This window comes from Phaethon lepturus, unplaced genomic scaffold (genome assembly GCF_000687285.1).
Source record: "Phaethon lepturus isolate BGI_N335 unplaced genomic scaffold, ASM68728v1 scaffold35538, whole genome shotgun sequence".
NCBI classification, from domain to species: Eukaryota; Metazoa; Chordata; class Aves; order Phaethontiformes; family Phaethontidae; genus Phaethon; species Phaethon lepturus.
Window position 1 is genome coordinate 41629 of NW_010556436.1, and position 12511 is coordinate 54139.

Below are 12511 nucleotides of genomic sequence, written 5' to 3' on the forward strand. Positions count from 1 at the left end.
AGCACGCGACGGCTCAGGTAGCGGGAAGAGGGAGCGTCAAGCAAGGGCATCCAACCTCTTGTAATTCCTTGACCTCCAGAGTGAGAAATCGGGCATGGAGCTGACAAAAGGAGTAAGTCTGGACTCCTGTAATGCCACATTCCAGAAGATTGTACTTTGAGCTGTGCCGCAGCGCAGAAGAGCCTGTCCCACCGGCTTCAGCCGTGAGCGGTTGGAGCGTGCAGTATGTAAAGCATACATAGCTGCTCCAGGGCTTTCCACCGCTCGCTCAGAGCCAGGCTGACACTGGGACTCTCAAATACTCACATCTCTGGAAGGACCGTCTTCATTTGGTTCCAGAGAAGAAAGGAGTCCCCAGCCAGACACGTCAGCTGGCAGTCGTTCCTGCTGCTGGACCTGCAGCAAGCTTTTGGGTCAAAGCTAACACCATCTAACCACCTTACCACAAACCACACAGCCACGGTACACAAGATGCTACCACCTCCCCCAGAGCCACCCAACTGCTACGTGTGAGCGTGCCGCAGCCACCTCCGGATAAAGTTGCCTACCTTATATTAAGTTAAACTTGATAACAAAGAGTCCGAAAGAAGGTTGCCTCCCAAACTGCCGCAATACTGCCAAGAGAACAGATGTCACACAGCCTTATTGTCATTTTGCGGTATGATCCAGCCCAAACTTTCTGTATTCAGCTAGGATCAAGGACATTTCTTCTTCTCTAGGGAGCACCTACTCAAATGTAGAGAATCTCTCCCATAAATGATACTGAAAATGTGACATCCCTGCTTGGGAGATTGTGGCTTAATTTCTGCATGAGCCTGTTATGCCCTTTATGTCCCCCTTCTTTCCCTCCTCAAACAATGCAGAATATAATTCTCTTTTCCTGAACATCTGGCATTCCAGCTGTTGGGATTCACAGCCGGCACACATTAGGCGTTAAAACCTATTCTAGATTAACTGGTAGAATTTGCCAGCTAATACTGAAAGGGCGATTTTTAGACGTTGACAACACTTTGCACCTTTATAAAGGATAATCAGCTGTTCCTTGCCCCAGTGACCGCAGCTCAAGAGCAGCCGCCTTGTCACAATTTAATTTGGAAACTTAACAGAACTATTAAGAACAAGCACGAGGTAACCTTGAAAAATACATCAAGTGAGTCACCACAGCTCACTGGAACGCAGAAACCATGTCCTGTAGGTACTTTTGAAAGTTTTATTCACTGTCCCCCACTCGCAGAGGGGAACAGGTATGTGGGGAGCGTAACCATTTTCCCCTCTGACAAAGAGCGAATAAACGCAGGGACAAAAAGGACTCCATCAGTCACCACGTGCCCTGGAAGATGGAAGGCAGTAAGGTGCTAATTCCTTACCCCACCGCCTTGCAGAGCCAGCTGGTAACGGGTACCCGCTTTGTGAGTCACAAATGCGAGTCGCCTAATCGACGTCATCTCAGTTTGAAGGGTTTCAGCATCCTTGGTACATCTGTGAACCTGAACTTCAATTCTTAACCCCACCAGCTTCCTGAAATAGCTTAATCGCACCCATTTCAACATTGTTTACAGAATAGTACACAGTGATTAAATCTGGTTTCACTCAGTCTTTAATAAAACCCCGAAGAGTGCACCTCAATAAGGATACCACGACCTTCGTATTTTCATTTTAATAAAGATAGGAAATTGCCAAGATTAGTGATTTTCAGTGTTAATAACTTAATAAGGCAATAGACCTTGTAATTAAGAATAAGTTTAAGGAGGCTGCTAAATGATTTTGATAATGATTTAAGGACCAATTACAGAAAAGATGTCATTCTTCCCTTTCTAATTAGATATATTGGAAACAGTGAAGCTGAGAAGTTCTGATAGTAACCATCTTTTATTACAGTGAGGACAGTCATATGCTCTGTATTAGAAAAGTTTAACAAAAAACCGGCGTAGGGACTGCTCCTTAAAGGACACTCGATTGTAAAAGAGAAGGTGCAAGAATGATGCTATTAGTTCTGCGGCTTTGTGGTGGTGGGACACACGGCCTTGCAGATCACTGCTCCCTCAGCCTGAGGTGAGGAGTTAGCACTCCCTAAAGCTACTCAGCCCTGAAGGAGCACAAAACGCAGCTTCGCTTTGGATTTGGGACAGGCGAGGGAAGCCGCGCGGCCGAGCAGGCACCGGGCAGTCGGGGGACCGTGCGCACACCGTCACGGCGAGGGGCAGCACCATCCCTCAGCCTCCCCGCCAAGCCCGCCCGGGGGTTCCCCTCCAGGAAAACTACCACAAAAAACCAACCCAAACCAAAAGAAACCGCGAATCCTCAAGCTGGCCTGGCAACAAAAAACGGTGTGCTGAGACTGCGGCGACCAGCCGCTCACCTGGGCTCTACGACGTAAAACACCCTTGTTTAGGCTTGGTTTTATAAGAGAGCTTAGTGATGGCTTTACGAGAAACCAAATTAACTCTTTGCTGCTACTGAACGGGGAACGTCCCCATCACTGTGCCAAACGTTCCCATGGCTTGCCTCGCGCCAGCGCTGGCACTGGTCTGGCTGCATGGTAAACCAGCTCAGTGCCCCAAAATGACTGAAAATCAACCCAAGAAGAAAATAGAAAAAGAAAGAGGAATTGTTTCGCAGGTTAGGAACCTGCTTCCCTGCCAGAGCAGGGGAGCATGGCGTGGCGAGGGGAAGCATTTCCCAAGTCTGAGTTACAGCTATAAGAGCATCCCCCCCACTTCTCCTTCTAATATTAATAGTAGTCTGTGTTAGAGGCACATAAATATCCCTTTTCCATTTCTATTATTTTTGTAGCATTTAAATTTATTTCAGAGATACCACATTTTTCATCTCCACATTGCAAATTAATTTCCCGTAACTCAAACCACCCTGCTCAGATAAACATTTCTCTGTTCACTCTGTATACACCCCAGCAGCAGCCAAGGACAGTTGACTTAGCTGAATAATACGCCCTGGTGCTAAATGAAAATTAAACTATAAATATTTTTAAATACCTGACTTCCTGGTTAGTAGAAGTGAAATGTACCATTTGTTTAAACTATCGTATTCATTCTTTCTTTCCTCATTTTATAAAACCCAACTACTAACGAGAACCTCCGTAAATAGAGCTTCAACTTTCATCTTGAGAAGTTCAATCAGAAAGCTCTTCAGGCATTTTTTATTCCTTTTATCAGAATATTGATGGAAGTCATAATTCACCTTAATGTGAGAAAGTTTCCTTTCTTCAGTAAAGAAATTCATCAAGACATTTCTTGTTGGTAAGAGCTGACATAAATCTGCTTGCTTTTTCCTCTATTTGATCTCAGCACTTTATGAGGTTTTGATTGCCCGCTCTTAATTTTCCACAAGCAAATTCAATTAAAGAAATTAAAAAAAACAGCAGTTCAATCCCGATTACCTCATCAGTAAATGGCTCCTTTATTGCACAACGGATGACATATGCCCCACTCTCCTGGTGCTGGTGGAGCCCTTATAAAACTGGATCACAAGAAACCTTTCCCTCTTTATGGGTGCTGTTAGGAAACAGCCTATCAACCACCCGAGTCAATTCAGCCAGGCACTCCCCCTGCTCAGGCAACAATCCAAGGGCTGTTGCAAATGAAAAAATGTCCTTGGGGGGAAAAAAAAAAGCGTGGAAGTCATTGCATGCGTTTCAAATCTTTTGTCCGTACAAGGGCACGGCCCCTGTTTTACAGCACCGATGACGGAGCGTCACACAAGCGCGCTGGAGAAGCAATGCAGCCCAGTGGTCAGCCAGGGCAGAGGTTATAGTTCACTATTTTCACTTTATTTCCTGTATTCTCTTGCTACAAGCAAAGGTGAGCAAATACATGCCACGTTGGAGGGTGTGGACAGCAAGATGCCTTTGGTAACAAGCTGATTATTTAGCACTCACCTTTTCAGGACACAAATAACCAGCGTTAGTTGGGAGTGCAGCCTCTGCGTTACGCTGGCGGCGTCAGCCGAATGCTGGAGATCAGCAGTGGGCAGGTTTTAAGAATAGTGATATTTCACAAACATCGTTATCTAAATTAATTTGCTTACATGCATCCACAAACTTTCTGCTTTGGTATGGCAAAACGTTCCTCTTGAGGCAGCTTTCTACAATCACTGTCTACCTTAGAAAGTAAGTACTCCCCAAGTACTTAAAATATATTGGTATCTTAGAGGAGAATCCATTTAGACAATTCCCCAAATGAAACACACTGTTTAAAGAACTTCAAGGATTTCAAACTCATGTTAATTCCCAGGGAATTTAAAAACATTTGAATAAGCTGCTCTTAATACCATTAGTAAAGAACCTTATTTTTTTTAAAAAATGTATAAATATTTAAAAGAAATTTTTCTTGTGAGATAAAGAGGATGTGCACAATAGCCAGAGCAGTTACTGCCCATCTTAAGTGCTTGGAGTGAGGCAAAGCTGCACTCTGCTAGAGAAGAGATGCGTGAGCCATGATTTCATGACCTCGGACATCAGTTACCCAACTCAAAATATTTCAGTACTGATGACTATCAAGAGCAAAAGACGCAAGATACCATTTTTCTCCTCTAAGGTAACTTCATGCAAGAGCATCTTCAGAGAAGACAGCTAAATGGACATTTCAGAAGAGAATTTATTAACATTTGCAGTACAGCCAAAGTGAGTTGCAGTCCATTAGGCCTAAATACTGTTAGGTGCACCTAATGAATACCAAATCCGTGGGACAAGTATTGTCACAGCACAGCTCACGTAAGAGCATTTTAAAATGCGATGACTGTAAAACAAACTGGTTTGGTAGTTGAGTTGACATTAGGCCTTTGACAGTTTTCCCGAAAAAGCTCACAAAAAGCAATCTTGCTATTAGCTGTGTGCATTCCTCCTCCAGCAAAAGTTACTGCATTTTAAGAGAGTGGGTTTGTTGGAAGGAACAGTTCAAAAGCTGGAAAGCTAATAAATCTCTCTCCCTACAGACAGTCTTTTCACAAGGACAATTTGAGGGAGGGAAGGCAAGGAAATGCAAGATTTTTCTACCAACATATTAACATATAGTCTTAGAGAGGACATTGTTATTCTTTCAGAAAGCCTGGAAGAAAAACATTGAGAATGGTTTGATTCAGCCAGTTGAACTGTGCTTCAAGAGCTTTGGAAGACATCCAAGATGGAATCAGGTAACACATCTATGAAGTCCAGAAATCAACAAAATATTCCTTATTTCTACTAATTTAGGTCGATGTTGATTTTCTGTATTTTTTAAACGGTGTTCTAGCTATTACAGTCAGTCAAGTGGCTGAAAACGTAACATCTGCCTTGATGGCTTTATTCACTGGAAAGAAAAAATGACATTTGAAATGAAACTTTTAACGTGGGTGTCACTGTACTTCCGTGTAGTCGGGCACTTCAGTACCTCATTCAGGGTTCCCTGTAGGGCCTGTGGTGCCAAACTGGAAGGAAACACAAGTGTTCTGCCAAGTGTGAAAATATTATTCTCCACTGTTAAAATCACTACACTTTATGAATGCTGTTTCAGGAGAAAGCTACTGAACTTTTTGGGTATGAAAACATTCACCGCCGCCGCCTCCTTCAATTCCAACATTTAAACATCCTAAAGGAGCTTTGCAAAGTAACCTTTCCCTTTGGATCTTGACCGCAGCAGTGTTACACTTTAACATGGGTACGTTCAGGTAAGAGTTTCCAGTATCTTCCGTGAGAATTATTAATTATACAGCTTAGGTAAAAAATTACTTGTTAAAGAACTTACTAATTCCTACAGCTTAGAAGATTTCATTTAAGCCTTGTTATCTACTCTACATACCATTTAACAGATGCATAAATCAAAACTCCACACACACACCCCCCCAGAGTGAATTTAACCAGTAACAGAAAAGATGTTTTTGAACTGGCTGTCCGATGCCAAGCACAAGCAAGCTCTTTATCGCAAGGTACTGTATAAAAGCAGTGAAACAGTTAAGATAAAAACCACAAGCTTATTATTGTAATTTATTTTAAAAATGTTATTCAAAATATTAAGTGATACAAGTCCAAATACAATAAAAATTACTGCAAGAAAAGAGTTTTGGGATATTTTGTTTGTGCTTTACTTCTTGTGGTTCTGAAAAGAATGCATTTAACAGTAGGATTTAGAACTTTTAGCATTTCGTTCGTACGATAGTATCATGCCTTCAGATTCCTCATGCCAACAGCTGTAAAGTCGATTTTCAAAATGTTACATAACTACTTGAATACCAAGTCATTAATTACGGGGTTCTGATCCACCATTATTTACATATTTATCAGTTTGAAAACTAAATCACAAACAGAATGTACAGAAAACCAAGATTTTATATTTTACAACTCATGAAAACATAAATAAAGTACAAAAGACAAGGTAAAAAAACCTAAATGTACCAGTAACTTGATTTACATTAATGCATAAATGTTTGTCAAAAATTAAGAGTGCGCTGTCCACAGACTGGCAGCCCCACACACCATCACTTTCACCTGCCTGTTACCTGGGTCAGAATAACAACAAACTAAATTATTCTTATATTCTCAGGCCTCTCCCATTTATAACATAGCAAACTACGTAACTGCTTCCCAACTGTCTTAAAATTCAACAGGAAGCTTCAACGGATTGAAAGCCTGTTAACTACCTATATTTAGTAAGATTATTCAACGAGGCTTATTTTCCATTCATTAATTACAAAGGTAATGAAATAGTCATAAATACCATTAGAGTTAAAAACTGGACAGTCAAGAAGCTGCATACCTTCACAAAGATCTTGAACATTTTAAAGAAATATATGGTATATAACCTCTGAAATAAAATGGTTTCTACATAATTATTTTTAATTTTTTTACTGCATGAACACACACAGAAATTATGAAATTGCCATGCTAGCTATTCTGCCTAAAACAGGATCAAGTTATGCAACAAGAAAACACAACCAAAAAAAAAACACAAGATGAAAGATTTGCAGCATCGGGATTTAAGCATAGAAAAAAGTAATTATATTTCAAGTTTGCAATATAGTGGGATTTATGAGCCACATAAGTGATTAGCAAAGAGAACATTGATTTGATTTACTGATGCCAAAGTCATTATTTTATTAGACCTAAAATATTTTATGCTTATTTTTTGTATTATCACTATTAAGACTGCTCCAGACAGAAAGGATGATGCTTAATGAATGGAAAGAGAACTAATTATTAAGCTCTGTATCTTTATAGTTGATATAAAACCTGACCAAAGTAGCAAACAGATGTATCATGCCCTTGATCTTGCATGAGATTTAATCTCACAAACATCCAGGTCAAAGAGAGTACATCTCATTTCAGTACAAGCAGCATATTTAGAATACCTGAATATCATTACATGACTAGGCAGGCGAAGAGTGATTAAGTTCAGCAAACTCAAAGCACAGTGCTTTCAAAATATGTAGTCATTAGTTATTTTCAGGGAAGGCATTGCTTCATTAACATTTTGATCTAAACGATGATATTCTACTGTCCTAGAGCACAGGCCATCCCTCCATCTTCGGCTCTGCACCAGTAAGAAGATCTGAAAGAAAAAGCAGCCAACTTACAAAACGTGATGGGGAAACATTTTGGTTTTGACAGACAGCGTAACAGTTCTATTGATCCACAGTTCTACGCCTTGATCCTGGCAATGGCATTACTGCTGCTATAAAGCACGGCACTAGCAGTCAGCCATTTCCACACTGTCCTTGCCATCGAGTCACTTTACTGGCAAGCTCAGCTGCAGTTTGGTAAAAATACAGCATTCAACCCATAACTCTTTCAGTAAAGGTAATGTATGTAGTTTCAGAAGTACCGCATATATGGGTTATTAATCTATCCCCAAATGGTGACATTTGTCAGTTTATTCCTCTTACCTATTCTTGCATTTCACCCTTGTTAAAAGTAATTGTATTGCTGGTGCTGAAACAAAGGCAACAAAGCAGCAATGGTGTAATTTGATAAACTGTTTCTGCATTACAGCTCAGTGCCCCCTTCAGCAATATCAGCAGAGCAGTTAAAGAATCTGTATGATAAATCAAAGCACTCAAGTGATCAGATTTTTAAATGTCTATTACCTTCACCCTATTTAGCCTTGTTTCTTACTGACATCATCTAAGAATCCACTTTACTACACAGGGCAACTACACTGGCAAAAGGGGAAATGGTACGGTGTAAGTGGGCACAGGGAAAGAAAAAGGAGAACCTAAATCAACTTGACTGTTGTCTCACCGAAATACATGCCACTATCTATGTATTTAAAGTACTAGTGGACTTTCTGTTCCCAAAATTATTTCTAAGTGCTAAAAAGTAATATTAACAGACAGCTTTTCAATTACCCAAATGAACTGCATGTGGATTACAAGCATTATCTCACTTAAGTAGCAAAGACAAGGCATTTTTTATCGCTTACTTGAACTTCCCTCAAAGTTAAATTTTCAGATGTAACACAGTGTTCAACTCTTCCCCTATAAAGACTGAGCAATGCACATTCCACTGTAAAGCAGTTTTGGGGGATTTTTTAGCTGTTTTTTTCAGACTGAGTCTTTTAGAGTTCCCCAAATCCTCGACCAAATCAGTGTTCTTTACAAGGATAAACCTTAAATTTACCACATATATAAAAACTAACCTATGATTTAATTGCAAATTTATGCATGCATCTGTACTGGGTCTGGCTGGACTGGCGTGAATTTTAAAATATATTGGTAGCATAGAAAATAACACTAATCAGGCTGCCTTTAAGATACAGAGAATTAGTTTGCACTGATGAAACAGTTACCTGAAAACACTAACTTTGGGCTTCTCTATGTAAAACTGGAAAGTGTTAAACATTTCCTAAAAGTTTGTAGTTAAGCCCTCAGAAGATCTAGGATATAAAGGCCACCTTGAAGTGAATACTTATTACAAGGATTATCACAGTTATAACAAGAACATTCCCAAGCCATTTGGGATTAAGACTTCCTTAATTTGCTGTTTATAATCCTGTGCAGGAACAAAATTAGTTAATTAATCACCTTCACTTGACTTGGCTCAGGTCTCATTTATAGAACTCATGTTGTAAACTGCCAGCGTCCATTACTGAAATGATTGATTATGGATGTTATCAATTAATTAGTTTTCTAATCTAAAATGTTTGATTCAAGTTCATTTTCACTGTGCAGATAAAAGTGACAGTAATGATCTGCATATTAGTATCACAAAAAGACTAAGCGGTCAGCGATTTAATTCTCCAAAAAGCCAAGTTGCTCTTATTAAGAAAGCGTACAAGCAACACAACTTCATTTTAAACACAAAAGCTGTTTCTCTCAACCTTTCACAGCACACCTACCTTCCTCTTATTGTGATAGGTGACATAAATAACAGCTACTAAGAAGGCCACTACAACCAGATGAAAAAAGAAATGGCTGTCTTCTTCTTCTTCCAACCCTGTGACAGAAACATCTTTTATCTTCTCATCCAGGGTCTTGATCTCCTCATTGTAATTACTAATCGTGTCAGAGTCATCATCTTCTGGCATCTCTAGGTCTGGGCTGTATCTGGAATTCGATGTCATTTCATAAGGACCATAGTCATCTCCTCCATCTGAATCCATAGTTTCTTTTATGATGGGTGGTGAACTATTTAGTGTGTCTTTCAAATCTGTTAGAAGATCTTCTTCCTCAATTTTAGTATCTTCAGAAGCATCAACATCCATTTGAGATACAGGACTAGCAGTCACCACACGAGGCAGAAGATATGGCGGAGAATCACCTTTTGCTGTAGATGGTTTTACTGCGGTCACAGAATTGGTTTTAGCTGTTGGTCTTGCTTCTTTTTTTGTTGGGGTTATACTCTGCAAGCTGTCTGTCAAATTTTGAGATCTACTTAGCGTTTCATTCTCACTTTTAGAAGAAATATTTTTCTGAAGTATATCCATTTTCACAGAATCTGAGAAAAGGATGAGAAACAATCAGTATTAAGCACAAGGCACTAACATCCATGATACTTCAGCTATAAATGAAAATTATTGCAAGGCATTTACTTTATAGACAAGAAACCATATGGTGAACAGGGCATATTTCACACTGCAAACTTTTTAGAATTCACACGCAGAAAGACACACTCCTGTACCTTGGCAATTTCAAAAGAGAAGTCTTCAGTGGGACAGAAGTTAAAGCTTGGAAGCACTTGCTTTCTAGATTAGTACATCAAAGTGTCCCTGAAAAATTTAGCATGCATATTTCCAGACTTAGAACTTCGGACACATGTCATCCCTCCATCTATGGATTTACAATGTCTTGTAGAATTGTACGTGATTAGTATTTTCTCCATTATCAAATTCTTTCTTCCACAAAATTTGCTGAGGTCTACAGAGAAAGAAGTTCTCAGTAAAGCTTTTCTTGAATTTAAAAGTTTTTAATCTTTCACCACTGCATATTTTATCAACAAAAAATGAGAACACGCTGCGATGTCTCCTTCAGTCAGGACAAAAGGTCCTAGCATCTCTTCCCAGGTACTAACTTTTATTGAATTTGCAGACAGGAAGAACAATTTCCAACCTTATATTAACTCAAATGAAAATACCACAGCTTAAAAAACCTGAAGCTTAAAAAGCTGAAGAAAGGACAATCTCACTGCACATGCTCCTGTAGGAAAGCAAAGCCTTCTGTCAGCAGCAAATTATTATAATGAAGTAAGTCAGCAACAGTGCTACGTAACAGTGCACCCTTAGGCAAATTCTTGATCTCTCCAAAGCTAGGATGGCTTTGCAGAACTATGTAAAAAAGGTGAGCATTAAAACCACATGCAGGGCCCATCATCCCTCCTTCTCTATCCAAAGGAAGGTAAAAAAAGATGCAGAGGGAGTTTATAAATAGCCAATGTTTTTTTAATCCTAAAAAAAATAGCAAAGCGAACTATCCATGTCTACAGCGCGTCGCTTCCAGATTCAAATCAGGAGGCACCTTAAAAAAGAAGAACACATTTTAGGCTTTCAGTACACATCGTTAATTTAAATAGTGGAACCATACTTGCCCTGTATTTTAGCATGCCAAACTATTTTTTTTTTTATTTTACAAAAGTAACAATACTTTCATTAAGCGCTCCCAAGGAGCTCCCTGGTTCACTGGAAAGTTACAGATTCTAGAAACGAAGCATTCAACTAACTGCTTGTGTCACATTACTCATAAGTAAAATATTATATACAGGACGCTGAATCATGTTATTCATGAAACATGTATATTTACAGAGGATCAGTTACAACAGACTTCGTCTTGTTTACATGGTACACTCTTCCAGTACGAATTACTCTTTAACCAACTGCAAAACAGAGAAGACTCAACTAATCCCATATGAACTCAACATTACGGTCCCTCTCTGCTAAAGTTCGAAGTCAACCGCTTTACATTTAACACACTTGTTGCTGTTGAAGAAACTACTAGCCTGAATTATCACATCACCATTAACTTGTTCAATTCTTGTACAGGGCAAGTTTAGGGAATTCTTATCTACCCTCAGGAGTCAAGCCAGCTAATTGCATACATGGAGATAAACATGAGAAAAGGCAGCTGCAAGATAATTTTATATTTATAGCTAACTGGCATGTTATCAGTAAGGTAGGTAAACCTTACCTTACCAAACCTTACCAAATAGACAAAAAGTATTAGAGAGTAATAGCCAAATTGTTTGAAATACAAACAAGCATATTTTTCATATAGAACTACACTGTGTGTACCCTTACACTTAAATTTATTCTTAAACTCAAAAATTTTAACATGAAAGGTTTAAAAGGATATATGCTTAAATGCAAGGGACTCTCACCAGCTAATGCTGCAGCTTCAGAATGAGAAAGAATAATTTCCTATTATTCCTAAAAGAAGTTATTTTTTGTTTTGACAGGAGTAGCAAGTTTAGCAACTACACCACAATTGATTTATGATATCTACCCAAAACTATTTGGCACTATTATTGGTTGCACTGTTTACAGTTACACAACACTGTCAGATGACGTTAGACATAGTGTCTGGACTCTAGAGATGCCTCAGGTTCAGAAATAGATATTGATGTTCAATCACGGTGACAGAACTAGCAACACAGTCCTCTTAGTAAACACTGTACATAAAAACATCTGTCGGGGTCAAAATTCACATCCAGGAAAACTTACTTTTTAGAAAGGAAGTTGTTCTATGATTTTTGAAGTTAAAAACTCCTGGTTTCCTACAGGTTTCTGTCACACATCCTGAACGTCTTCCTTCATTACTGCCTACACATTCAGCAACACAAACAGAGCTGGTTCGGGCATACTGACTGACAAACAAGAAAGACGCTGCCAGCTCAAAACACCTCCCTTTCCTCCAAGAATTCCCCTTCTCTCCACTGCCCCAACCCATACCTCATCTAAAACAAACAGAAACTCGCCGCACTCCAAATATTTACTTCTTATTAGCACTTGGTTACAGCTGGTCTGTAGGCTGAAGGAGAGGCAGGAGAAATAAAATTGACTTAACTAGGAGTCAACTTGCGGAATAACATAAGGTT

General features: G+C 39.4%; 1 protein-coding gene across 1 annotated transcript; it reads right to left on the minus strand.

Annotated features, from left to right (window-relative positions):
- Window positions 1-7167: 7167 nt before the first annotated feature.
- LOC104624971 (chromosome unknown open reading frame, human C5orf15) lies at window positions 7168-9922 on the minus strand (the record flags this gene model as incomplete). The annotated part of the gene is made up of 2 exons (XM_010292470.1): window positions 7168-7538; window positions 9324-9922. Coding segments are annotated over 2 exons (731 nt in total), but the record flags the coding sequence as incomplete, so codon positions are not given.
- Between the last annotated feature and the right edge of the window lie 2589 nt (window positions 9923-12511).